The sequence below is a fragment of the Macadamia integrifolia genome, unplaced genomic scaffold (genome assembly GCF_013358625.1).
Source record: "Macadamia integrifolia cultivar HAES 741 unplaced genomic scaffold, SCU_Mint_v3 scaffold1790, whole genome shotgun sequence".
NCBI classification, from domain to species: Eukaryota; Viridiplantae; Streptophyta; class Magnoliopsida; order Proteales; family Proteaceae; genus Macadamia; species Macadamia integrifolia.
The window spans coordinates 6,403-31,105 of NW_024868353.1; the positions used below are offsets into that span (position 1 = coordinate 6,403).

At 38.3% G+C, this 24,703-nt stretch overlaps 2 protein-coding genes across 3 annotated transcripts; one reads left to right on the top strand and one right to left on the bottom strand.

Annotated features, from left to right (window-relative positions):
• The first annotated feature begins 503 nt into the window (after nt 1-503).
• LOC122064842 (trafficking protein particle complex subunit 6b) lies at nt 504-22,931 on the top strand. Of its 2 annotated transcripts, XM_042628626.1 has the most exons (7): nt 603-647; nt 792-895; nt 1,516-1,629; nt 1,996-2,218; nt 21,130-21,247; nt 21,366-21,597; nt 22,612-22,931. In XM_042628626.1, exons 4-7 carry the CDS (start codon nt 2,067-2,069, stop codon nt 22,638-22,640), a joined length of 531 nt encoding a protein of 176 aa, XP_042484560.1. In that variant the 5' UTR covers nt 603-647; nt 792-895; nt 1,516-1,629; nt 1,996-2,066; the 3' UTR covers nt 22,641-22,931. The 2 variants fall into 2 exon arrangements, with proteins under 2 accessions (XP_042484559.1, XP_042484560.1); XM_042628625.1 differs by lacking the exon at nt 792-895 and having other exon boundaries at nt 504-647.
• Nucleotides 22,932-23,238: 307 nt separating this feature from the next.
• LOC122064841 lies at nt 23,239-24,446 on the bottom strand. Its single transcript, XM_042628624.1, has 2 exons — nt 24,143-24,446; nt 23,239-24,025 (listed from the first exon to the last, which is right to left on the bottom strand). The coding sequence occupies exons 1-2, from the start codon at nt 24,274-24,276 to the stop codon at nt 23,740-23,742; spliced, it is 420 nt and encodes a 139-aa protein (XP_042484558.1). The 5' UTR covers nt 24,277-24,446; the 3' UTR covers nt 23,239-23,739.
• Between the last annotated feature and the right edge of the window lie 257 nt (nt 24,447-24,703).

Sequence of the window (24,703 nt, forward strand, 5' to 3'; positions counted from 1 at the left end):
ATCCTTTTTTTCCTTCAAAAAAAGAAAAGAAAAAGTAAAGGCATGGTCAGTCTGTATAACTGGCTTTCTTCAAACAAATTTTTTATTGTCTCTTTTGTATCAAACTCCACTAGTTGCTCATCAATTTTCATGCTTATGGCTTGATGCAATCCTTATTGAAAAGCCTTAATTTTTATTCTTACAACTGATCTTAAACCTGCACATTAAAATCCACATACTACACAACCACAAAGCAGCTCAAATGAATTCTCGTGATCCAACTTTATGATGCCTTAGACTGTGTTCAATATGCATTCTCGAAATAGATCGTGGGTCCATAATCAATTGTAAATAAATCACGTTTATTATTTATGGTTGATCTCAGATATGTAAGATAATTACTTTGTGGTATTTCTCTCTTCAACCTTTACTTTGTGGTTTAATTAAGTATTTAGTCGGTTTGGTTCGATCCAAAGCTGAAAAACCGACCCTTCTTAACTGATTAAAAGACAATTTACCAATAAAACCGTAACTGAAAAAAGCGATTTTAAACCGCGAGAGGTAGATCTGAAACAAATTATAACACTTAGAAGCTGCTTGAAGTCGCAGCCTCGAGAACACATTCGCCGACTCGATCTGAAATTGAGAGCTGCTTGCAGTCGCAGCAGGTAGATGATCTCTCTCCTTTCTTAATCTAGGGTTTTCTCGTATCCAGCCTAGGGTATTAGGCTTTCCCTTGTTGGGTATAGGTCACCCTCTTCCTTCTCATCTGAAAAGGTGAAAATAGAGTCTTCTTCTATGCCCATTTGCAGAAGAAGATCCATGATCGAGAGCTCTCTATCTTTTCCAAGAGGATCTGAGTTATCCAACAACGAAATTCTTTTTTTCTAAAATTTTTTGGATCACTTCATTGTCTGTAAGTGGGGTTTTTTCCCTTGCTTTTTATTTTATTTTTCATCTATTTTTGTTTCTGGGTAATTGGGTTTTGTTTCTCTCTCTCATCCATGTGATAGGGTTTGAGTGAGTATTGTAGAGCTATCTTTCCAGCTCTGTTTGTTTTTCCTCTGTTGCTCTGTATCGTATTGGTTTTTGTATGAGCAAGCTTCAAAGGTAATGAATTGGGCGGTTCCTTTGTTCTTTTCCCCTCTTCTGTGGGGGAGTTTTACTGTGAAAATTTGTATGTATGGTTTGAAGGGGAAACCGAGTAATTGGTGGACAGTCAAAAAATGTAGGCCATACGTTGGTGTTTGGAAATTACTACACTTGGCTTTGATAATTCCTGTTTCGGGAAATTGGAGGACAATTGTAATTTGATTCTTCCGTTGCATCTCATGGAAATTTGCTTGCTAAGAATCTTATTTTGCTAGTGTAAATATTGGTTTGAGTTCTTATTAACCATTCAATGAATGTTGATTAAATGGAAACTCTTTGTTAACATCTCAAATGAATTAGTTGGATGTTCCTTTCTTATTTATGATTGGATGTTTTATTTAGTGTTTGAGAGGACTGCTGACCGACCTTTTTGATTCTATGCAGCATTGCAGCCATCGTAGCAAGTGGAGTAGGCACTGTCGCAGGGGCTGGAGCAGCTATAGCAGTCTCTTGCTGACAAGGGACGGAATTCAACTGAACCAAAATGATTTCGACCCGGTAATTGAACCCAATAACCAAATGAATGAAAACTAGCTATTTGAAACTGAATAAAACTGGATAACCGAAATACTATTAGGTTTTGATTTCAAAAATTGGAACTCAGTTTTGATTTGTGCTTTGTTCATTGTGAACTGAATCAAAACCAAACTATTTAGTCAGAATTGAACTGGTTGACACTTTATCGTGGGTGATGGAAAACTTGGTTGAACTGAAAAATATGAATAATGTCTTTTTAAATTTGTTAGAGATCCTATTCTGCAAAAATTCATGCCGGAGGCCTAATTATACCAAAGTGAATAATTACAGACCTGCAAGTGCAGTAAATTTTTAATACTTTTTTTCTTTGGTATGACTTTTTTTCAGTTGAATTGTAGTCTGCTAACTGATCTGTAAGAGAGAGAGAGAAAGAGAGAGGGAGAGAAAGATAGAGAGAAATGGGGAGAGAGGTATCAGAGAGCTGCGTGGACAGTTTGGTGATAGAGATGGTTTCAGCCTACTGCAATCGATTCTATGCCTCTAAGCCAGAACTTGCTGCTCGGAGGATCGAGGCCATTGGTTATCAAGTCGGTCATCAGCTGTCAGAGAGGTACAACTTCTTGTTAACTCCCTTAAAACAGATCTTTCTTGTGCTTCTTTGAATCTTCATATTCATCGTACGTATAGTCCGGATCAAGAAATTTGATTTTAAAAAGCCTCTAATGATCCTATAATTTGATATTCTTCCCCCCTGACTCTCTACATGTGAGTTTTTTAGGTTTCGATGGGTCATGGATTGATGTTAAAAGTACTTTTAAGTAGTTATGAATATGAAATATGTCTTCACTGTCCAGTTTCATGAGGGTAGCATCGGTCTCTATGGATCAATTATCAGATCAAGAATTTGATTAGTTAGTCAGTGGCTAAATTATGTTGATGTAATTATGTACTCTAAAATTGGATGATTTTCTGATTTTTCAGGTTTTAATGAACTTGAACATTTCACCTTAGTTATGGTTTCTTTGGTTGTGGAGGAAAATTTGATTAATTTAGGTACATCAAACTGATTGGTAAATGGTGGCACTGGGAAACTCGAACCTAATTACATAAATTAAGGTTTTAATGCCTGTGCTTAATTAGGGCAGAATGAAGTGGTTGCTTTAGGTTAGGGAAGGTCTACTAACAGAATATGCAAGTGACAAACAGAAACACTGGAGTCTGGTTGTTCAGAGTTTAGATCAGAGTTGAGATTTTGACAGAATTGGGACAAGGCAGAGCTGGGGCTCGATTGGAAAAAAAAAAACTGATATCTCGCAAACCAGGGCTCTGAATGAAGTAAAAATCTGTCAACTTGGGGTCTTGATGGGATGAAGTGGTGACTGAAATTTCAGGAAAAAACTGATGTTTCTAACAAGTTCCGAAACTAAGCTGTGGCAAAATAGAACAGGGTAGTATGGGTGAAATTTTAGTTCATCGGTCACCACCAATACCGATACAACCGGACGTATCAGGCTGACTCCAGTAGAAAAGCCACTTTTTGACTGTATCAGCTGATATGCATCGGTTGGGAATTGGGGTTTAAGGATTGGATTTATGAGGGTTAGATGAATAGAGTTAGTGGATAAAGTTTCGGAACTAACATATCAGTATCAAGAGAACTATATGAAGCTGCAGGTTGCTGAAAATTAAGTAAGAAACAGAGCATCTGCAGGGTAAAACTGACCTGAATACTAGGCTTGAGTTGAGGGAATGGGATGAGAACTGCAGTAGCAAAGCAATACTAGAAAGAAAAGCAGAAGCAGAAATATAATGATGAACAAACTCTTCTTATGGCCTTGGGAATCCACCCAATTGGCCAAGGAGAATCCTCTGCCAAACACATAGTGAACCCAAACTGTTTTAGCAGCAAACAACTTGTATTGATCAGAGAAACTTGTGTACAATGTGGGGATCGGCCCAATTGGTTGGACTCCAAAATAGAAAATAAGCTGCTACAGCTGGAAATCTCTAGAAGCTGGTGAAAAGAAAACCAAAAAATGGGCCAAAAGGGGAATCGATCAGCCTGGTTGGCTCTTCTTCTGCTGGATGCATCAGAAGATGGGGCATGTGCTGCTATTTTGTCATATGGCTAGCTTGAATATTTTGAAAACTAAGACATCTAAAGTAGTAATGCAGTAGCATTTGACTGGTTGGACCAGCATGATTTGCTTTGGAAACCCAAATCCAAAATAGTACTTTGACTGGGTTCACAGTTTGGAGATCTTTTTCAGATGGTATGGGTTGATTGAAACCAACAAGATCTTATTTCCAGATGCTTAGCTGAAAGGCATAGCTAGTGTCTGGTGGATCAAGCACCAACAACAGAATCAGACTTGAGGCACTGGGTTAGTCACTACTTGGGCTGAGATAAGTGAAGCCATGAACCGTAGATTATTGCCTACGGGCTACAAGCAGCATATGCATCTCAAGTTTGCATAGTTGAGATAGGAAAGCATGACAATCGAGTACATTGCCAGGTGTTATTATTAGCCACTCGATCTGATTTTGAGTGGGATGAAGAGGTATGGGTGGCAAAATTTCCACAATGGTTTGTTCCCTCAAGATCAATGTTGCTCTAGAACCCAATCGATTGCCTACAATGGAGGATGTTGTAAAAATAGAATATCAGGAAGAAGAAAATTTGAAGCTGTTATACATTCGAAGGACTTTTACTGACACTTTTCCTTGGGGTAATAGTTCCTATCAACAATAGTCTTCTTCCTAGGAAAAAATTCATTCAGCCAACCACATGCTAGTGATTCATTTATGACATCTTCACAACCTCATCAACCATATTGTCCACCTTGGCTTGGTTCTTACATACTTCCTATGATGCCAAAGTCTGCCATCAGTGTTTTGCGTGCAAAGGATACGGACATATCAATGCTCAGTGTCCCAACTGTTTGGTAGCTTATATTGATAAGGATTCTTTTATACCTTATGTTCTAGGAGAACAACTTGGTCTGGAGACAATTGATTTAGAGGTAGAGCATGAGCCAGGTGAAGTAAACGGCAATACTAGTGATGTGGAGTGACACCTTTGTTATGTTCTTTATCCTGTTTTAACCACTCACAAGATCACCAAGGATGAAGATGGGCACCACAAGGTCCACAACAATATATTATAGACCCGTGAGTAGTGTAATGACCAAATTATGTAGTTCGATGGTTGATGGAGGTAGTTGCATTAATGTTTTCTCTGAAGATGTTGTTTGCAAGTTAGGATTGCAGACGGAGCCACATCCAAATCCCTATAAAATTGGATGGGTGAACAACACTAATCTCAAAATTACTGATAGGTGTTAGCTCATCTATTCTATTGGTGAGTTTGTGGATACAATACAATGTGACGTCCTCCCTCTGAAGATATGTCATTTTTCTTGGTCGACTGTGGCTGTTTGATAAGAAGTTACAACATTGTGGGTACATGAATACCTAGACTTTCAAGCACAACAACAAAGCTATGGAGTTTCTTTTTGCTAAAGAACTCCCCGATATTAAGCTAAAAAAAGTAGCAGGATGCCAGGATCATTCCTCCTCCATTGTTTTGACTCATATAGCTTCCATAGTCCTTCTCCAAGCTCGACAAAGTTGAGGTCTTTTCGGAGGAGGAGAATTGATGCAGTAGCACTTGATTGGTTGGATAAGCATGACTGGCTTTGGAAACCCAAACCCAGATAGAACTGATCCAACTTTGGCTTTTGGTCCAACAAGGGTTGGTTTTTTGTCTTTTGTTTGCCTTGGGTAGGATACCTAGGAGATAGATAAATAGAGTTTGGTTTGAAGTTATTTTTAGTCTTCGAATCTAGCTAGGAGTCTTTAGTTTTGCTTCTTTATACATTGTAGCCAAACATTGGAACATATTGAATTGAATTGAAAAGTATTGGATTTTGCTCTGTGTGAGTGCGTGATTGCATGATTTCTTCCCCTCTGCAACTCTGAGATCCCATCTTAGATTGTTTCTCTTCTCTAATTGGCCCAGCTGGTCCTTTAAGTTTGCAACCTCCACCCATCTGGCCTCTGTCAAGTTACCAAAAAACTGGGCCAAAACACCATCAATTCTCCTTCTCAACTCTTCCAAAGTGTATGCATGAATGAGCTCCCAGTCGATGGAATCTTCTGCCTTCAGAATTAGGCCTTATAAACTCTCTTTGAAGGATTGTACTTGGTATCCCTGTTAGAAGGATGAACTTGGGTTGGGTGACCTTAATGGCTTAATTACCTTGCACCATTGGTCTCAGGTACCCAATTCAAGCATGGGAGCAATGATACGGCCCTATAGTATCATATCCAAGTGCTCATGAGTGATGGGAAATATCTTATGCACTTTAGAGCATTAAGGAATCCTGAATCTTTTGCTTATGACCTGATAAGTGATTTCATTAAAATGACTAGAAGGACGAGACAACAGGTTCCCTTGGTGTTAGTGTATTTCCAAAATACCTACTTGGAACTAAAGGGGGTTGTAGAATAGCAGATCTACATCCATTTCTTCTACTTCAGTAATCCAGTTTGGAGCCAATATTTCCGTTATGCTCCTAAATTTACTTCAGCACCAGGTTGCTTCGAGAGCAGGGGAAAGTAAATTGGTTTTTTCCCTTTGATATGAAAGTTGTGGGGAAGGAGGTAGGAATGAAGGCAGATTTGATCCTAGGCCTGAGGTACAACAACCTACAGGCTTTACAACTGAAGCAGTGTTACCACAATCATGGATCAGTATCGATACAATACAACTGATATGGTTGATATGTATCGAGATTGACCAAGTCGATACGATACGATGCGCAAATTCTACAGAAAAAAAAAATTATGTATCACTGATACGGTATTGATACACTTGATCAATAGGCTCTCAAGACCCAAACATCCCAGCAGCTTATGAAAGAAAATTTCTTCCTTTGTTTTTTTGACCAAAACCTAAGTGACACAGGAAGAATGATTAAACAAGCAAAAAAAAAAAAAAAAAAGCTCATGAAAGTGGATATCTAACATCAAAGTCATGGGTTGAAGTATGTTAAAAAACTTAATTTTTTTTGGGGCTTTGAATCTTTTGCTAGTTTTGCTGGGAATCACATCTAAACTGGAAAACTCACCTAGATTTGGATCATCTTGAAAGATTTGTGATATATAATGTATCATTATTTTTGTTGTTTAGTACTCGTTATTAATAGTTACATACTACAGCAGGCTTGTTTGACTAATATGTGACGCTTAGAGTGGTAGTACGGTTAATGTGTATATACTCAAGGTATGTTACTTAATACTTAATAGTATGTTTGTGCTTGCATATTGCTTGCTAGATTTGGTCCTTAGAGAATAGGTTAAACCAATATCTAATATGCGAAAGATTTTCCTTTTCAAACCTTATTGCTTTATTGTTTCTTATGACTTATAACTAAGTTTGATATTGCACTTGGTAATGCAAATTTGAATCACATAGATAGTATGAATCATGGTTGTTAAGTCGCCTAGGTGACCCATGGCGTTGGAGGGCCTGCGACAAGGCGCCCGCTTGTATTTTTATATATCCATTATATCCAGTATAGTATAGGAATAATATAATTATGCTTACAGAATTACGGCTAAGGGTGTCAATTACAGGCCCGAACCAGCGGGGCAGATCAATAAAAAACTGACCGACCTGACCGATTTGTAACTGTGCCGGGCTTAAGGACCAACTGATTATCAATCGGTTTTTCCCGGTGTAGAGTGGGAGACCGATGGTAAGTTGGTAACCCGACGACCTGACCAAAATGACTAACAGAGTGAATTTTTAATGCGGTTTGACTATAAAGGTTTTAAACACCTTTGGCACTTGGCAATTGATATGATAGTTTATCCGTAATATCCAGTTAGAAGTCACAAAATTATTAAAGTATTAAAGCTTGGTCCATCCTGTCTCATCTCTTTTTCTCTCTCAGAGCATTCTAACTTCCCATTATAGCTCCGTGAGGCGATGATCTGAAAAACATCCTACTCTTAAGTCTTAACTCTTTGCAACAAGACCTGAAACGTGAAAAACTATTGTAATTGCTGAGGCCTAATGATGTATTACCAAGGGTAATTAGTCCTAGTAGGATCCATCATAAACTCCAACATACAAATCAAGTTTAGATTCAACAGAAACCATAGTTTTTAAGGCGTTAAGGCAACGGAGGCGTTTGAGGGTCTTTCGGAGCGCCTTACTGATAAGGCGGGCATGAAGTGTTGCCTTATTGACTAAAGCGTTCCTGTGTAATTTTTTTATAAAACCAATTTATTTGGCTCAAATCCTGGTTGAATCCTATTACTCATATGTTAAATAAATATTAAAGGTTCATATTCATACCAATGTAAGATATTCATCAAGAAAACAAATCAATAAAGTGAATAAACTAAGTTCATATTCATCAATCATCAATCATTAATCATCATAATATATTAACATAAAATATAAATACATAATTGTGAGAGAAAATTATAAATATTAAAAAAAAAAAAAAAAAAAAAAAAAAAAAAAAAAAAAAAAAAAAACATAAAAAATACAAGTATTTATTATACTTACCTCTATGATGTCAAAATGAGTGCCTAAGCCCTAAGGTCATCCACTATATTTCTACTCCTGTCAAAGAAGAAGGAAGCTCACCACTGTCGGAGAAAGCTCACCGCTGCCGGAGCAAAATGATCGCCTGGATCAGTGGTTCTTCCTTCTTCCTTGATTCCTTCTCAAAGCCTTTTCTTAAAACCCTTGACAAAATCCAAATCCTATTTGTGAATCGTGTTTTTGTTTTGCTTGTTTTGGTTATTTTTGGTGGAGTAAAGTTGATCCCATACATCTCAAGTGTTAACAAAACCATACACCTACCAATAAAAAAACCCATAAGGAGCCACTTCACGTAAGGCGGATACCATCTCTAGACCGCATCAACGCCAAGGCGCTGGTAAGGCGACGCCTTAGCAGCGCCTTACCAGCGCTTTAAAAACTATGACAGAAACTCAGATCGGGAAAATAGAGTTGTATAGATGAGATTTTGATTGCTCACAAACCACAAGCAATTTTGGATCGAATGAAGATCCTATATGAGGTAACAAACTATCAAAAATTGAACAAATTCTGCCCGCTTGATTGAGAGATCTGCCGGTTGCAAGAAAAGGAAACTTTTGGTGATTTTTTCAAGACTTAGGGCTGGAAGTGTCGGATGATCCTCAAATTTAGATCAAGTAATTCTCCTAAGGTCCTCAATAAACCCTCAAAATCCTGTAGTGATTAGAGATCTGGTCCGGAAGTTATGTGCTTGACCATTCTTCCCAGGAAAACCTTGAAGCTGGATTTGGTAGCCTGGGTTGGGGGTGTCTTCTGATCGGCAATCTTAGAGGGCTTCAAAACAAGTATTAAACACTCTCAAATCACTCTCGCAGGGGATTAACGAAGAACATAAGAACAAGAATAGAGAACCGATTGGGGGGGAGGTTGAGAAGGGGGGAAGGAGAAGGTCGGTTTTGGGGGTTTTGGGCATCTCACCCCTCAAGTTTAGGCATCTCAACCTGGGCCTCTCACCCAACTGTATCCCACAAAAAAACAACAAATAGCCGTCTCAAATAAACTTCATTCAATCTCCTCAAATTGATTACAAAGGCCTCTTTAAATAGGCTAGGCACAACCTTACAATTTACAAACAAACTAAAAAAAAGAAACTAACACTAAATAGAAACTAATGACTTTTAGTAACTAACTACTGACTCGACTCTAAGAACTAACATAAGACAATAAAGGACTATTCTAGGAGGCTAAATCTGACTTTGGCTACTTGTTAACACAAAAAAGGAAACAAAAAGGGACCAAATTATTGTTCATGGGTACTGTTCATATGGACAGTAATTTATGGTTTGGGTTGGTTTGATGGGCCAACATTGGGGCTGGCTGGTTTGGTTTGATGGAACCAGCAGTCCCTTTCTTTTGTAGGCTCAATGATGTAGATAAGTCACTTAATGGGCTTATTTTATTGCAAATAAGTCTTAGGTTGGGTTATGTAGGTGTTGGGCCTTTGATCTTATGGGTTTTCTTTGTAATGAACTCCTTTAATGGGCCCAAAATATGGGAAGGAAGTAGGAAAACGGGATTTAATTTATTCGTTTAATTAGAGCCCTATTTTGAGTCTATTTCCTTTGTTATTTTAGTTTCCTAGTCAGTTTAGGTTTTTTGATTAGTTAAGGATTGGGTTAGGCCTTTCCTTTTTAGGGTTTGAGTCAGTTTTGAGTCTTTTATATAAGTTTGTAAGGGACTACAACATTGAACAGGAATTTATTAATGAAAAAAAAAAAATGGTTTATGTTGTTGTGCTGTGGGATGCAGTTTGGGTGAGATGCCTAAACTTGAGGGGTGAGAATGCCCATTCACTAGCTCTTCTTCCCCCTTCTCAACTCTCCATCAAACTCTCTTTCTTTTTTTCTTATTTTTCTTTTATTTATTTATTGTGAGAAAGTGTACACGTCACTTCACGGTTCCAAAGACACCACAGCAAAATGGTGTAGCTGAAAGGATGAATAGAACACACTTCTAGAAAGAGCTCGGAGTATGAGGCTGAATGCAGGGTTGAGCAAGAGATTTTGGGCAGAAGCAGTGAACATGGCATGTTTCCTCATCAATAGGTCTCCATTAAAGGCGATTGATTGTAAAATTCCTGAAGAGGTATGGACAGGAAAACCAGTAGATTATTCTATTCTAAAAATATTTGGTTGTCCAGCCTATGCGCATGTTGAGAGTGAGCAGCGTTCCAAGTTATACTCAAAGTCTAAGCAATGTATCTTTCTTGTTTTTAAAAAAGGTGTAAAGGGATTCAAGTTGTGTGATCCAAGTTCACAGAAAGTTGTGGTTAGCAGAGACGTTGTGTTTGATGAGTCTCATATAGTGAACTCAAATTACAATTCACAAGCAGTTGATGAAAATAAAGAAGGTTCTACTGTGCAGGTGGAGTTAGGTCAGTTAGAAACAACAAGAGAGAATGAGTCATCAAGTGACTTACCAGGACAACAGGAAGCAGTAAAAGTTCCCTATACTGTGGCAAAGGGTAAAGGGAAGCGTACTCACAAAGCACCTATGAGATATGGGTTTGAGGACATGGCTGCCTATGCCCTCATTGTAGGTACAGGTGATCCATCTTCCTACCATGAGGCTTTGAGTGATGCACAGCATGATAAATGGATGACAGCTATGATGGAGGAAATGGAATCTCTACAGAAGAACAAGACTTGGGACTATTCAACAAGAATTTCAGATCCTGCCTGGGATTAAGATCACTTGTGATTTTAGTTCTGCATTATTTAGTATCAGAGCCTAGCCAGACCAAACATGGAGCCACATGAATTTCGTGAGAAACTTTCTTCACACATATTCCTTGAATGGATGTATGAACTAGATGTGTACTTTGACAACTACAACTTGATAGAGACGCAACGACTTCAATACATTTGCTCCCAAATGGGTGATTGTGTTCGAATATAATGGAGAGTCCGTGAAAGGCAACTTCAAGCTCAAGGGCGTGAGCCTAGAACTTGGGACGAGATGTACGAGTTAGCGGGCATGCACCTATCTAAACGTGAACGAAGTATGTACTTCCTTCCACCAGAGTTCTCTCCAATTACACCTCAAAAACCACCCACAGGTGACAAGAGCATGAAGGAATTGTTTGACCACGTGGTCATTATGTTGCAACAAATTGCGAAGGTGCAACAAGAGAAGACACCTCCAACCAATGAACTAAAGTCAGAAGTTAAGGTTAGTGTTGAAGAAATTCCAGTAATTCCTATTGTCAAGGAAGAGCTAGTCATTGATGTTCCCATCAACGAGACTCATGTGGAAGAATTTGAAAGCAATAAGGTTGTCACAATGGACAATGAGGTTGAGACTAAGGAACTTGACACTACAACAACTGTGATGACTGCGAACAGCCAAGAGGAAGATCCTAAGGAGCTTAAGATTGAAATTTTGGAGGTCAAGAACACAGTGGTTGAAGGCGTTCATATGGATGATCCCATAGATACATTTGAGGTTGTTGAAGTTGAGTATGTGGAGTTCGTCATCCCATTAAAGTATCTTGAAGATCGAGCTCCTCACAGTCTAGACTACATCCTTATTATCAAAGAGGTACCTAAATTTTTCTACGGCCTGAAGAGGGACGTGCACTATGCTATAATCACCCTCACACTCGAATTTTTCTAAGAGAGGGAGAGTTGATGTAGATAAGTCACTTAATGGGCTTATTTTATTGTAAATAAGCCTTAGGTTGGGTTATATATGTGTTAGGCCTTTGATCCCATGGGTTTTCTTTGTAATGAACCTAAAATATGGGTAGAAAGTAGGAAAACGAGATTTAATTTATTAGTTTAGTTAGAGTCCTATTTTGAGTCTATTTCCTTTGTTATTTCAGTTTCCTAGTCAGTTTAGGTTTCCCAATTTGTTAAGGATTGGTTAGGCCTTTCCTTTTTAGGACTTGAATCAGTTTTAAGTCTTTTATATAAGTTTGTAAGGGGCTATAACATTGAACACGAATTTATTAATTAAAAATAAAATAAAATAAAAGATGGCTTATGTTGTTGTGCTGTGGCATGCAGTTGGGTGAGATACCCTAGGTGAGATGCCTAAACCTGAGGGGTGAGATGTCCATTCAATAGTTCTTCTTTCCCCTTTTCAACTCTCTATCGAATTCTCTTTCTTTTTCTTATTTTTCTTTTATTTTTTTTTTTCTGTGAGAGTGTTTGAGAGTTAGAACCAAGCTTATTGGAGGGCATCTCTATTCAGCCAGAATTTCAGATCCTGCCTAGGATTAGGATCACTTGTGATTCTAGTTCTACATTCTCGATCTACATCACCCAAGCAAATTTGAGATTTTGGATTCCCTGCCTCCTCTTCCTTCCCATGAAAGTTGCAAACAAGCTCATCCCATCTATGTGAACTCCAAAGTTGCAGCAATCTCCTCCCATCCGCCACTAAACATTTTGGAGTTGATTGGGGCTTTGATTCAACATTGATTTGAAGGTTAGCAATTTAGCAGTGGATAGAGTGATGGAGTGAGTTCCGCTATTTTGTAACCCTTCGTCTCTTTCTCTCACTCTCCCATGTCAGTGGCCTGTCTGCCAGCATCTCTCTCTTCTATTGTCAATGGCGTCTAGCTCTGCCTATTGTAGCCTTCTCACCCTCACAGAGCGGGGGCCTTTTCCCTGTTTAGCCTAAAGTAACAATCCCCTGCAACTCCGCTATTCTTCTTCTAGGTGCAATGACCAATAATACTTGTTGGGATATAGCCCGATTAAGTCCAACAACCGACCGCCTGTTTACCAATTGGCTATCGTGCTGAGATTTGAAGACCGATTCTTTAATCGAGCGTTCACAATCTGTGGTCCTAATTGTCAAATTGGTAGGACCGATGAAGGCCTAACTGAAACCCGTTGAGACCGACCGGTTGACACACTTAATTACGGCAACAACAATACACATTGAATCAATGCTTTAATTTGCCACTATAGCTAGCAAAATCATTATAACTTAACAACAACAATGTTATGTTAGAAACAACATTGTTTATAGGAGAAAAAAAAAAAACATAAATAGGCAAGAGTAGGAGAACAAGAGAAGTGAACTAGTGAAGTTCAATTCTTTCTTAAGTAATTTAGTTATTCTTTTTGGGAAGAGGGCAGACCTTAGTGCAACGGTAAGGTTCTTCCATTGCTACCTAGTGGTCGTGGGTTTGCATCAGGAAGCAACCTCTCTGTGAAGCAGGGGTAAGGTTGTGTACATTATGACCCTCCCTAGACCTCGCAGTTGCAGGAGTCTCATGCAATGGGTATGCCCTTTTATTCTTTATGGGTACTGAATGATTGCATGATTCTCACCTTTACACAAACCTATAATAATGTTAAAAAAAAAAAAAAAAAAAAAATTATTTAGAGAAAAAAGAAGACATAAGTTAAGAAAAAAAAAAAACCCACCTAAGGATTTTGGTGTCCCAAGGTGCCTCCTGCCTTATTAAGTTAGAATAATGCGGGTGCGCACCCAGCCCTTGGAAACCCACTCAAAAACCTAGGCGGCACCTTGTCACCTATGCTATGAAGATAGATAACTTGACGCTGGTTGGATATCAGTATTTATTGCTTATCTGTGGTGCACAATGCTTTAAACCTTTGTTTTGCATGTGTCATCAGCTTATCCATGTGTGTCATCTAGTGTCTCTCCCATGTGTCTTTGAGATGTTTCTAAAAACCAGATTTTTGATACACTGCCTGATTCAGATACTTGATATCTTGACAACGACAATCTCAGGATCAAGGTTTAAAGTATCGGTATTGGGATATCATATTGGAAGGGTGATTAAGAGACGTATCATATCATATCAGAGAGACATTATCAGGTAATGATATGTATGGAGATGGTCAAGAACGTATGGAAATGCTTAGCATACATGCAAAAATACAATTTTGAAGCATAAAACACTATAAATATGTAAAATATATCATGTAAGAAAAAGGAGAACAAAGTACGGTTAGATAAGTGCATTCAATTGATTATATATAAAGGATGAGGTTTTGTACAAATGTACTAATATTAGACATGTACTAATAACAAACTTTTTTAGGAATCGTATCAGTACTGTATCGTATCGCATATTGTATCAATACCTTAAATATACGATACATATTGGTGGATATGGAAGGATACTTAAACCTTGTTAAGGATATCAGTCATAACAGTGCCACTTTAACATACGGGTTGACAATTTAAAAAGCAAATACACAACATTACAGTAAGCTTAGGTTACATAAAAAAACTCCTCAACTGCTATGTCAAACTGAGTCAGTGATCTTTAATGTGGTTTAACACCTTGGATATAGGTTTGGATGGCCTATAAAACAAACCAAAACAGTTTTATGGATCCTCAACTCCCTCTTTCTTGGGGATTTTGGTAAAAATGTGGCATTAGTTCTGTAATCAATGGTACTTCTTGAATGAACGAATCAAATGTTTTAATTCAAAAGTAATCTGGGAGTGTTTCACTCCCTAGTGATTACATGGGCTAAAAGAACAAGTATCTCTCCTAATAGAGAAAACTTGAGGAAAAGAAAGCCAAAAATGAAATGAGATTTAAGTTCCACCATATAAGCATGGAGAGGTTTCCTTGGTCTTTGGGAGGCCATGAAGTGGAGGGAATTGAAGGATTTGAAAAATTATGGACTGAATCACAGTGAGGACGTCATGGATTTGCACGCTTTCCAGTTAATTTTTGTTTTTATTGAGTTTGGGGATCTGGTTGTAATTTCATCTAATTATACAGTCTGCTTGTGTGGTGAAGTTAACTTAGTATTAGGAAAATCAGGCGCTAAAGCGCAGTAGTTTGATTGCTGGGCATGCTAGTGCACTCCAGCTTTCTTTGCATGCAAAGATGTGGTGGCAAATCCTAAAACATTTTCTGACTGTATTCTCTATTTCCTTTTTGGCTTTATTTTTCTTTTGCAAATCCTTGTAGGAATTGGATTATTAGGAGTCTATTAATATGCAAGCTATGTTTGTTGCAAGTAGAGTTCGGGTATTTGAATGAAAAGGTTGATTTTAGGGAAAAAGGTGTCTAAGCTGGTGGCGTACACTATTGAAGAACTGTCCCCCACCTTCCCTGTTGGCTGGCTCCCCCCCCCCCCAAAAAACAAAAAAAAACCATCCTCAAGAAGAAAAAATGGAGAGTTGATTCTCTGGGGTCTATAGCATGTTACTTTCGCTATTGAGCTGCTGATAAACTACTAGTTGCTGCAGTTAGCTTTATTCATCAATCACAGTTACTTTATAGATGCAGGTTCTCAGTCCAAAGTGGAAAATCTTATTTTAAATTGATTTTTTGTTGTTCTGGATCAGTTTCTGTTACAATTTACTATTTCCTTTCAATTCTCTATGAATCATTATGTTTGAAATTTGTTTCTTATTCACTTCCTCCTAAAAAAAGTTTCTTGATCTGGTCTCAAAGAATTGAATAAATTCTTCAATTCTTCTTTGACTAGTAACTTTTTTTTTCCCATTGTTTTCTTCGGTACTGACCAAACAACTGAAGGTTAATTAAATTTTATAATTATGAAATGATTATCTCATATTAGTTGCCCCTTGATTTTTCATATTTGTTGCAACTGCTTAATCCCAAAAGCTCAAGTTATTAAGGGCCAAAACAAAATATATCAACACACAACACCCCCCTGCAAGCGCATGCCCACACAGTGACATGCACACGGCTGTACGCGTGATACCATCACATGGCACCAAGGGGGCATAACAACACAGCATTACACCTGGCACTTACTAGGGATTGAACACCTGGCTCGGATACCATGTTACAACCGGTTAGTCCAAAAGCTCGAGCTCTTAAGGGGCCGCAACAATGTATATCAAAACACAACATCCCCCCTGTGCACGTGCGTGGCCACACTCAGTGAAACACGCATAGGCATATATCACGGTATAGGACCTCATAAACATATGAGCCACCAGCAGCAGCGACAGAGAGAAATATCTTTGTCAAGAAATCCAGATAACAATGCCCATCCAGTGCACAAGGCTCCAGCCCTGCAGGGTCTGGGAAGGGCCATAATGTACGTAGCCTTACCCCCGCTTCGCGTAGAGGCTGTTTCCCAACTTGAATCTGCGATCACTAGGTCGCAATGGAGCAGCCTTGCTGTTCTGCTGAGGCCATCCTCTAAATCCAGATAACAATATAAACTTAGAAAATATCAGCCATAGGCCAGAAATCGGCGGTAGTAGGAGAGGAATAACTCATCATTGCAGGCTAGAAAATATTAACTACAATAGCAAAAGCTTAGGAAATAGCATCAGTGGAAGATGAACAAATCACCGCTATATGCCAGAAATCTGGAATCTTTAACTAGGAGAACTTCAGATAAAACAGTAGGGAGAAATCTTCCACAAGAAGAACTCCATGGCAGATAAAAAATCTTCAATTGGAAAAATCCACAATAACAAATCTTCAATGGGAAGAGTAATTTTTTAAGAAGACTAATAATATTTGATAAGAAGATAGGCAGTAACATATAATCTTCAATAGGAAGGCAGGCAAACAATCTTCAAAGGCAAGAAAAATAATCTTCGTGAGACGACATACATATCATATCATCTTAAATAAGAAGATAGGCTGATAACATATGATCTTCAATAAGAAGACAGGCAAACAAACTTCACAGACAAGGCAAATAATCTTCATAACTCCCATCATATCAATACTCCCCCCCCCCCCTCACGTGTAACCTACACGTGGACAAATAATGCATAATGCAGGGAAGTAAACAAAGAGAACCTGTTTGGTCCCAATATCGCCAGCATACATCTGTTAGGTCATAACAGAATGTAACCAGGAGAAGCAGCAACAGTAAGGTCTCCAAATGATAAAAGTTATCTGAGCAAATAAAGTGAACACCAATAAATTCAACTGTAGCGTTCATATCATAGTTTTTAAGGCGCTGCTAAGGCGTCGCCTTACCAGCGCCTTGGCGCTGATGCGGTCTAGAGATGGTAAGGCAGTGCTCCGCCTTACGTGAAGTGGCGCCTTATGGTTTTTTTTTTAAAACACATTTTAAAATTACTTGATGAAGATTCCAAATATAGATTTTTTATTGGTAGGTGTATGATTTTGTTAACACTTGAAATGTATGGGATCAGTTTTACTCCACCAAAAATAACCAAAACAAACAATACAAAAACACAATTCACAAACAGGGTTTGGATTTTGTCAAGGGTTTTAAGAAAGGGCTTTGAGAAGGAATCAAGGAACGAGGAAGAACCACTGATCTAGGCGACCATTTTGCTCCCGCAGCAATGAGTTTGCTCCGGTAGCAGTGAGCTTCATTCTTCTTTGACAGGAGTAGAAATATAGTGGATGACCTTAGGGCTTAAGCACTCATTTTGGCATCATCGAGGTAAGTATAATAAATACTTGTATTTTTTATGTCTTCTTTTCTTTATATTTATAATTTTGTTTCATAATTATGTATTTATATTATATGTTAATATGGTATGATGATTGATGATTGATGATTGAATATTGATGATTGATGATTGATGATGATTGATGATTGATGATTGATGAAGATGAACTTAGTTTATTCACTTTATTGATTTGTTTTCTTGATGAATATCTTACATTAGTATGAATATGAACTTTTAATATTTATTTAACATATGAGTAATAGGATTTAACTAGGATTTGAGCCAAATAGATTGGTTTTATAAAAAAATTACACAGGAACGCTTCAGTCAATAAGGCGACGCTTTATGCCCGTCTTATCGCTAAGGCGTTCCGAAGTACCCTCAAACGCCTCCGTCGCCTTACCACCTTAAAAACTATGGTTCATATCTAGGAAGCCATTGGAGCAACAACGTAGGAAGAGAAATCTTCTTGCTTAGAAATAGAATAACATGCACAGATCATCAAGAATCACCAATAAACTTCATGCAACATGTGAGAGCATTCATGCGTAGGGATAGAAACATCTGTTATGCCTCAATAATCTATGATATTATAACAACTCCAACACCTCTCCACACAAGGATCATTCTTCAGCAACATAAGAAAGCTCTAGCAATAACACAATGGTCTGAATAATATGTATAGCAGCAGGATATGCAAACCCCAGGCCAGAGAAGTCCAGAATTTGGGAGAAATCTGGCTGTGTCATATTGAAAGTTCAGACTAAATGAGTCCAGAACTTGTTGACGCCCTTGTCTAAATGAGATTCTTTCTTTGTCTTAAATAGAGATAAAACTCTCTATAACATGCTTTCTTCCCATTTCACAGGTTGAGTTCTCCTTCCCTTTTCTTTTTTTTTTNCCCCCCCCCCCAAAAAAAAAAAAAAAAAACCATTCTCAAGAAGAAAAAATGGAGAGTTGATTCTCTGGGGTCTATAGCATGTTACTTTTGCTATTGAGCTGCTGATAAACTACTAGTTGCTGCAGTTAGCTTTATTCATCAATCACGGTTACTTTATAGATGCAGGTTCTCAGTCCAAAGTGGAAAATCTTATTTTAAATTGCTTTTTTGTTGTTCTGGATCAGTTTCTGTTACAATTTACTATTTCCTTTCAATTCTCTATGAATCATTATGTTTGAAATTTGTTTCTTATTCACTTCCTCCTAAAAAAGGTTTCTTGATCTGGTCTCAAAGAATTGAATAAATTCTTCAATTCTTCTTTGACTAGTAACTTTTTTTTTCCCTTTGTTTTCTTCGGTACTGACCAAACAACTGAAGGTTAATTAAATTTTATAATTATGAATTGATTATCTCATATTAGTTGCCCCTTGATTTTTCATATTTTTTGCAACTGCTTAATCCCAAAAGCTCAAGTTATTAAGGGCCAAAACAAAATATATCAACACACAACACCCCCCTGCAAGCGCATGCCCACACAGTGACATGCACACGGCTGTATGCGTGATACCATCAGATGGCACCAAGGGGGCATAACAACACAGCATTACACCTGGCACTTACTAGGGATTGAACACCTGGCTTGGATACCATGTTACAACCGGTTAGTCCAAAAGCTCGAGCTCTTAAGGGGCCACAACAATGTATATCAAAACACAACACCCCCCTGTGCACGTGCGTGCCCGCACTCAGTGAAACACGCATAGGTATATATCACGGTATAGGACCTCATAAACATATGAGCCACCAGCAGCAGCGACAGAGAGAAATATCTTTGTCAAGAAATCCAGATAACAATGCCCATCCAGTGCACAAGGCTCCAGCCCTGCAGGGTCTGGGAAGAGCCATAATGTACGTAGCCTTACCCCCGCTTCGCGGAGAGGCTGTTTCCCAACTTGAATCTGCGATCACTAGGTCGCAATGGAGCAGCCTTGCTGTTCTGCTGAGGCCACCCTCTAAATCCAGATAACAATATAAACTTAGAAAATATCAGCCATAGGCCAGAAATCAGCGGTAGTAGGAGAGGAATAACTCATCATTGCAGGCTAGAAAATATTAACTACAATAGCAAAAGCTTAGAAAATAGCATCAGTGGAAGATGAACAAATCACCGCTATATGCCAGAAATCTGGAATCTTTAACTAGGAGAACTTCAGATAAAACAGTAGGGAGAAATCTTCCACAAGAAGAACTCCATGGCAGATAAAAAATCTTCAATTGGAAAAATCCACAATAACAAATCTTCAATGGGAAGAGTAATTTTTTAAGAAGACTAATAATATTTGATAAGAAGATAGGCGGTAACATATAATCTTCAATAGGAAGGCAGGCAAACAATCTTCAAAGGCAAGAAAAATAATCTTCATGAGACGACATACATATCATATCATCTTAAATAAGAAGATAGGCTGATAACATATGATCTTCAATAAGAAGACAGGCAAACAAACTTCACAGGCAAGGCAAAGAATCTTCATAACTCCCATCATATCAATACTCCCCTCCTCACGTGTAACCTACACGTGGACAAATAATGCATAATGCATAATGCATAATGCAGGGGAGTAAACAAAGAGAACCTGTTTGGTCCCAATATCGCCAGTATACATCTGTTAGGTCATAACAGAATGTAACCAGGAGAAGCAGCAACAGTAAGGTCTCCGAATGATAAAAGTTATCTGAGCAAATAAAGTGAACACCAATAAATTCAACTGCAGCGTTCATATCTAGGAAGCCATTGGAGCAACAACGTAGGAAGAGAAATCTTCTTGCTTAGAAATAGAATAACATGCACAGATCATCAAGAATCACCAATAAACTTCATGCAACATGTGAGAGCATTCATGCGTAGGGATAGAAACATCTGTTATGCCTCAATAGTTTATGATATTATAACAACTCCAACACCTCTCCACACAAGGATCATTCTTCAGCAACATAAGAAAGCTCTAACAATAACACAATGGTCTGAATAATATGTATAGCAGCAGGATATGCAAACCCCAGGCCAGAGAAGTCCAGAATTTGGGAGAAATCTGGCTGTGTCATATTGAAAGTTCAGACTAAATGAGTCCAGAACTTGTTGACGCCCTTGTCTAAATGAGATTCTTTCTTTGTCTTAAATAGAGATAAAACTCTCTATAACATGCTTTCTTCCCATTTCACAGGTTGAGTTCTCCTTCCCTTTTCTTTTTTTTTTCTTTTCAAAATCAATTTGCTACCTATTCTTCCTGTGATTGGGAACAGGGTACTTAGTTCTCACATATATGGGAAGAGACATTCCTTGCTCTCCATTAACAGGATTGTTTTGTTTGGGGTCCTTATCTAACTGGGATTCTTTATTTGGGTTAAAATAGAGATAAATTTCCCTTCTCCTCACTCATATTGCACCATTAAATTCTGATTTGTGGGACTTTTTATAATATAAAAAGGTGGATAAAATGAATGCTGTATGAATAGGTATGATCTTCTACCTGTTTTTATCCTCTTCTTGATAGGTATGATCTTCTACCTGTTTTTATCCTCTTCTTGATAGGTATACCATAGAAAGGCCTAGGTTCAGTGATCATCTAGAAGCAATCAAGTTCATTTGCAAAGATTTCTGGTCGGAACTCTTTAAGAAGCAGATTGACAACTTAAAGACCAATCATAGGGTAAGTCTGATAAGCTTAAGAGATATTGAATGCCATTTTATGATGTTGCAAAACTGATAAGATGAACTTAGAAAAAAGTGAATGCCATTTTATGACATTGTATATATTTGCTTTGCAGGGTACATTCGTTTTGCAAGACAACCGGTTCCGTTGGCTGACACGTGTGTCAATTGATCAATCGCCAGCCAACACTGATCTGTCTCAGGAACCTTCATCGGCTACAGATGAGAGCAAGGCTTCTCAAGCAACAAGCATGCATCTGTACTTCCCATGTGGGATCATAAGGGGAGCACTTTCAAATTTGGGTATCCCTTGTGCAGTTTCTGCAGACATATCCAACCTGCCTGCATGTGAGTTACAGGTCTTTGAGTCTTAAAGATTTTAGTCTGGTTTCTGAGTGGAGGTACATTTTTGGCAGGGAGGTTAAAAGAAGTAATCCTTTATACTTGCTTAATGTACATGCATTCAAAAAGGTGGTAGGGAATGGATATACAATGTTTTACTGTGTGATCTAGGGATGCAGATGGATAACCTTGATTGTGGCCTTGCACTTTGAGATTGTGAGTGATTCTTCCTTGTGTCATTCAGAGCGTAAGACGATAGATAATCATGAGATGTTCTGTTACCATCATCTACTTGGTGTGATTCATGGATCCTTACACCTCTGAGACTTTAGTAGCTACTACTTCACGTCCAGAGTCCTAATTTAAGTTTTCCTCTTGATGTTTGTTATTCATGGGAAATTTATATTGCCACAGTACTTTCATAGCAACTGTCATCATCACCATCTGAGCTCCTTCCAATTTTTTGGAGTTTGTTGGAGATATAATTGTAATAAGTTAAAGTAGTAGTAGTATTCAATATAATTGAGCTGTCCACAAGTTATAGTAGTAGTGTTCAATATAATCGAGCCCTTTTACATATTTTGAGTCTTCTCCAGCTGATGAATGGACCCCAGCTTTAATCTAATATATTAGATGGAGTATGGTTTTTGGGTTTTCAGGTCCCTTATTTTGAACTCAACATGGACCATGTGACCTTCCCTGAGAAATATTATTTTCTTCCAGGGGGGATGAAAACCATGTGGAGAAATGGTTCCATATTATTTTCATTAGGCATTTGGGACAAGTTACCTAAAAATGAACTATTCTTCAGAACCATAAACAAATTGAAGCCGAGTTCATTACTTGGAACCGTTAATGACCTAAACTAAGTTTTTTGATAATATATAATCTCATGCTCTTTTCAACTTTCATTGTAATCATGGTGCCACATTCTGACCTCCCCACAAACAGCTTTATTTTGTGTGGATCATAAATTTAACATGCTGATATTTGTCTATTTGTGTTTAAAATGTGAAACAGGTTCATTTGTGGTCCGAATAAAGGCTTGATGCATGTTACATGGAGGAGGGAGAAGGGAAAAGGGGAAATAAGCAGAATGGTGGTTACATCGTCACTTCAGCCGTGGCTTTTCTCATTGGTTGGGATTTGAAGAGTGCCTACCTCTACAGTAGCTTAATTTCTATTTTCTTGTGTAATACATTGGTTAAAGGATCTTTCAATACTTCATTCTAAATATCCAAAATACAGAACCTTCTTTTCCTCCCTCCTAACTAATGTACCTCAATTTTCAACATCTTTGTTAGTTTATGGCTTTGAATCTATTGTGCCATCATTGTTTACCCTCCTAGAGCTTCATCGCAGAAACTGTTTAGTCGAGATATTACAGGCACCAATGGCAAGATGACAATAAACACGGGTAAATAAAGCAAAGATGCAGAGATTCTTCCACCACGGATCATTCCATCTTTCCAACCATGGGATACTGCAACAATGTTGAATATGCTCATGTCCTCCAGTTTTTCTAGTTCTACTTTGTATGGATCCACAAGATGCTGAAAAATGTGTTTAGGGTACCCCGAACATGGAACGTAGTTGAAGAGATCAATTTCCAATTATCAAGTGAAGCGAAGAAGGGTGGCTACATAGTTGTGTACAATAATTCCTTCAAGACTTACATAACCTGTCGTAAATCTTGTGTTCCATTATCATTTGTGCAGAGAAATAATCTAGAAAGGACAAATGGAGATAGTTTTGATATGTTAATGAAGTCAAGTGAAATGATCAAGTCATCTCAATGTTCTGTTTTTTTTTTTTTTTTCCCATTTGTATCACATTGTGCAAAGCATGAAAACAGTAACATATTCACATAGAACAATAAGATATTCACATAGAACCGTTAGTAGCTGCATCTCTAATTTGGAAGGAAGATTACTCGTGATTCCCGCCTCCAGCCTTTTCTTCGCACTCTAATTGAAACTTCTTGTACAGGTAGAGGATCGATTCTGGTCGTGCAACCAGAGGCATAGCAAGGGCCTCCCAAATGGTTCAATCTCTTGTTAATTAGGACCCCAGAAACACCACAATGATGAGAAGCTGGTGAAGGAACCCACCTTTATACCCTCAAACTATAGTCTTCTCTGAGCATTATCAGGATGATATTGAGAAGGTTAATGGCTGTTCAGACTCACGACGACTCGATGACGCCAATGTATCGGACCCATGGTACCCTTGTTCATCATGAGAGATGTCTGACTCAGTCTCTACAGACCCATCCATGTCCTCACTGTGAGAATCTTGTCTACCGACAACAGTCGCATCTCCAAAACGAACACGCCGTCCACCGGGAGAATCAGCTGGGGAATCATCAGATGTACCTGTTGCTGTACCGCTCGTCGCGTCAACAACAGCTTGGGCTGTTGGTACTGCAATTTTCCTGTTTGATAAGCATTGTTCATTGACTGGTACAGGGTATGTACAACATCTATACATGCATATTAGGAACCAAAACACCCATGGAATCCCCACAAGCACCAGGCCGGCGATAGCATACCATATCGTCGATGTCGTCTCTTGTAATGTAATATACAATGTCAAGCACACTCCACCGGCCAAAACAGAGATGCAGAACAATACTGAAACCACATATATGCAAGCATCATTCTTCTTGTCTTCTACATGGGCCATAGATTACAAAACTATGATCAAACCTCTCTCTCTCTCTCTCTCTCTCTATTGAGCTTCAGTGTTGATTTTCAAAGAACCAACAGAGATTGTGAAGTTGAATTCAGGGATAAGAGATTATGGACATAGAAACATAGTCAAACACCGGGTGGGAGGAGGGGGGAGGGAGGAAGACGAAGGGATGGAAACATAGAGAGAAGAAAGGTAGAAGTGTGAGGCCATTATACGTCCGTTTTTGGGTGGTTATTTGTAGGGACTGGAATTTACAATGTTGTCCCCATTAGTGTGTGGAGGATCATGGGTGTTTAGTTAAATAACAAACTTGACCAACCCAATCTCAACCCAAGCCCATGACCTCCTCTGACTGGTCATCATTGAGTCAATCGAACATTTTTACTCCTCATTTGTCAACTTGAATGAATCAACTCAG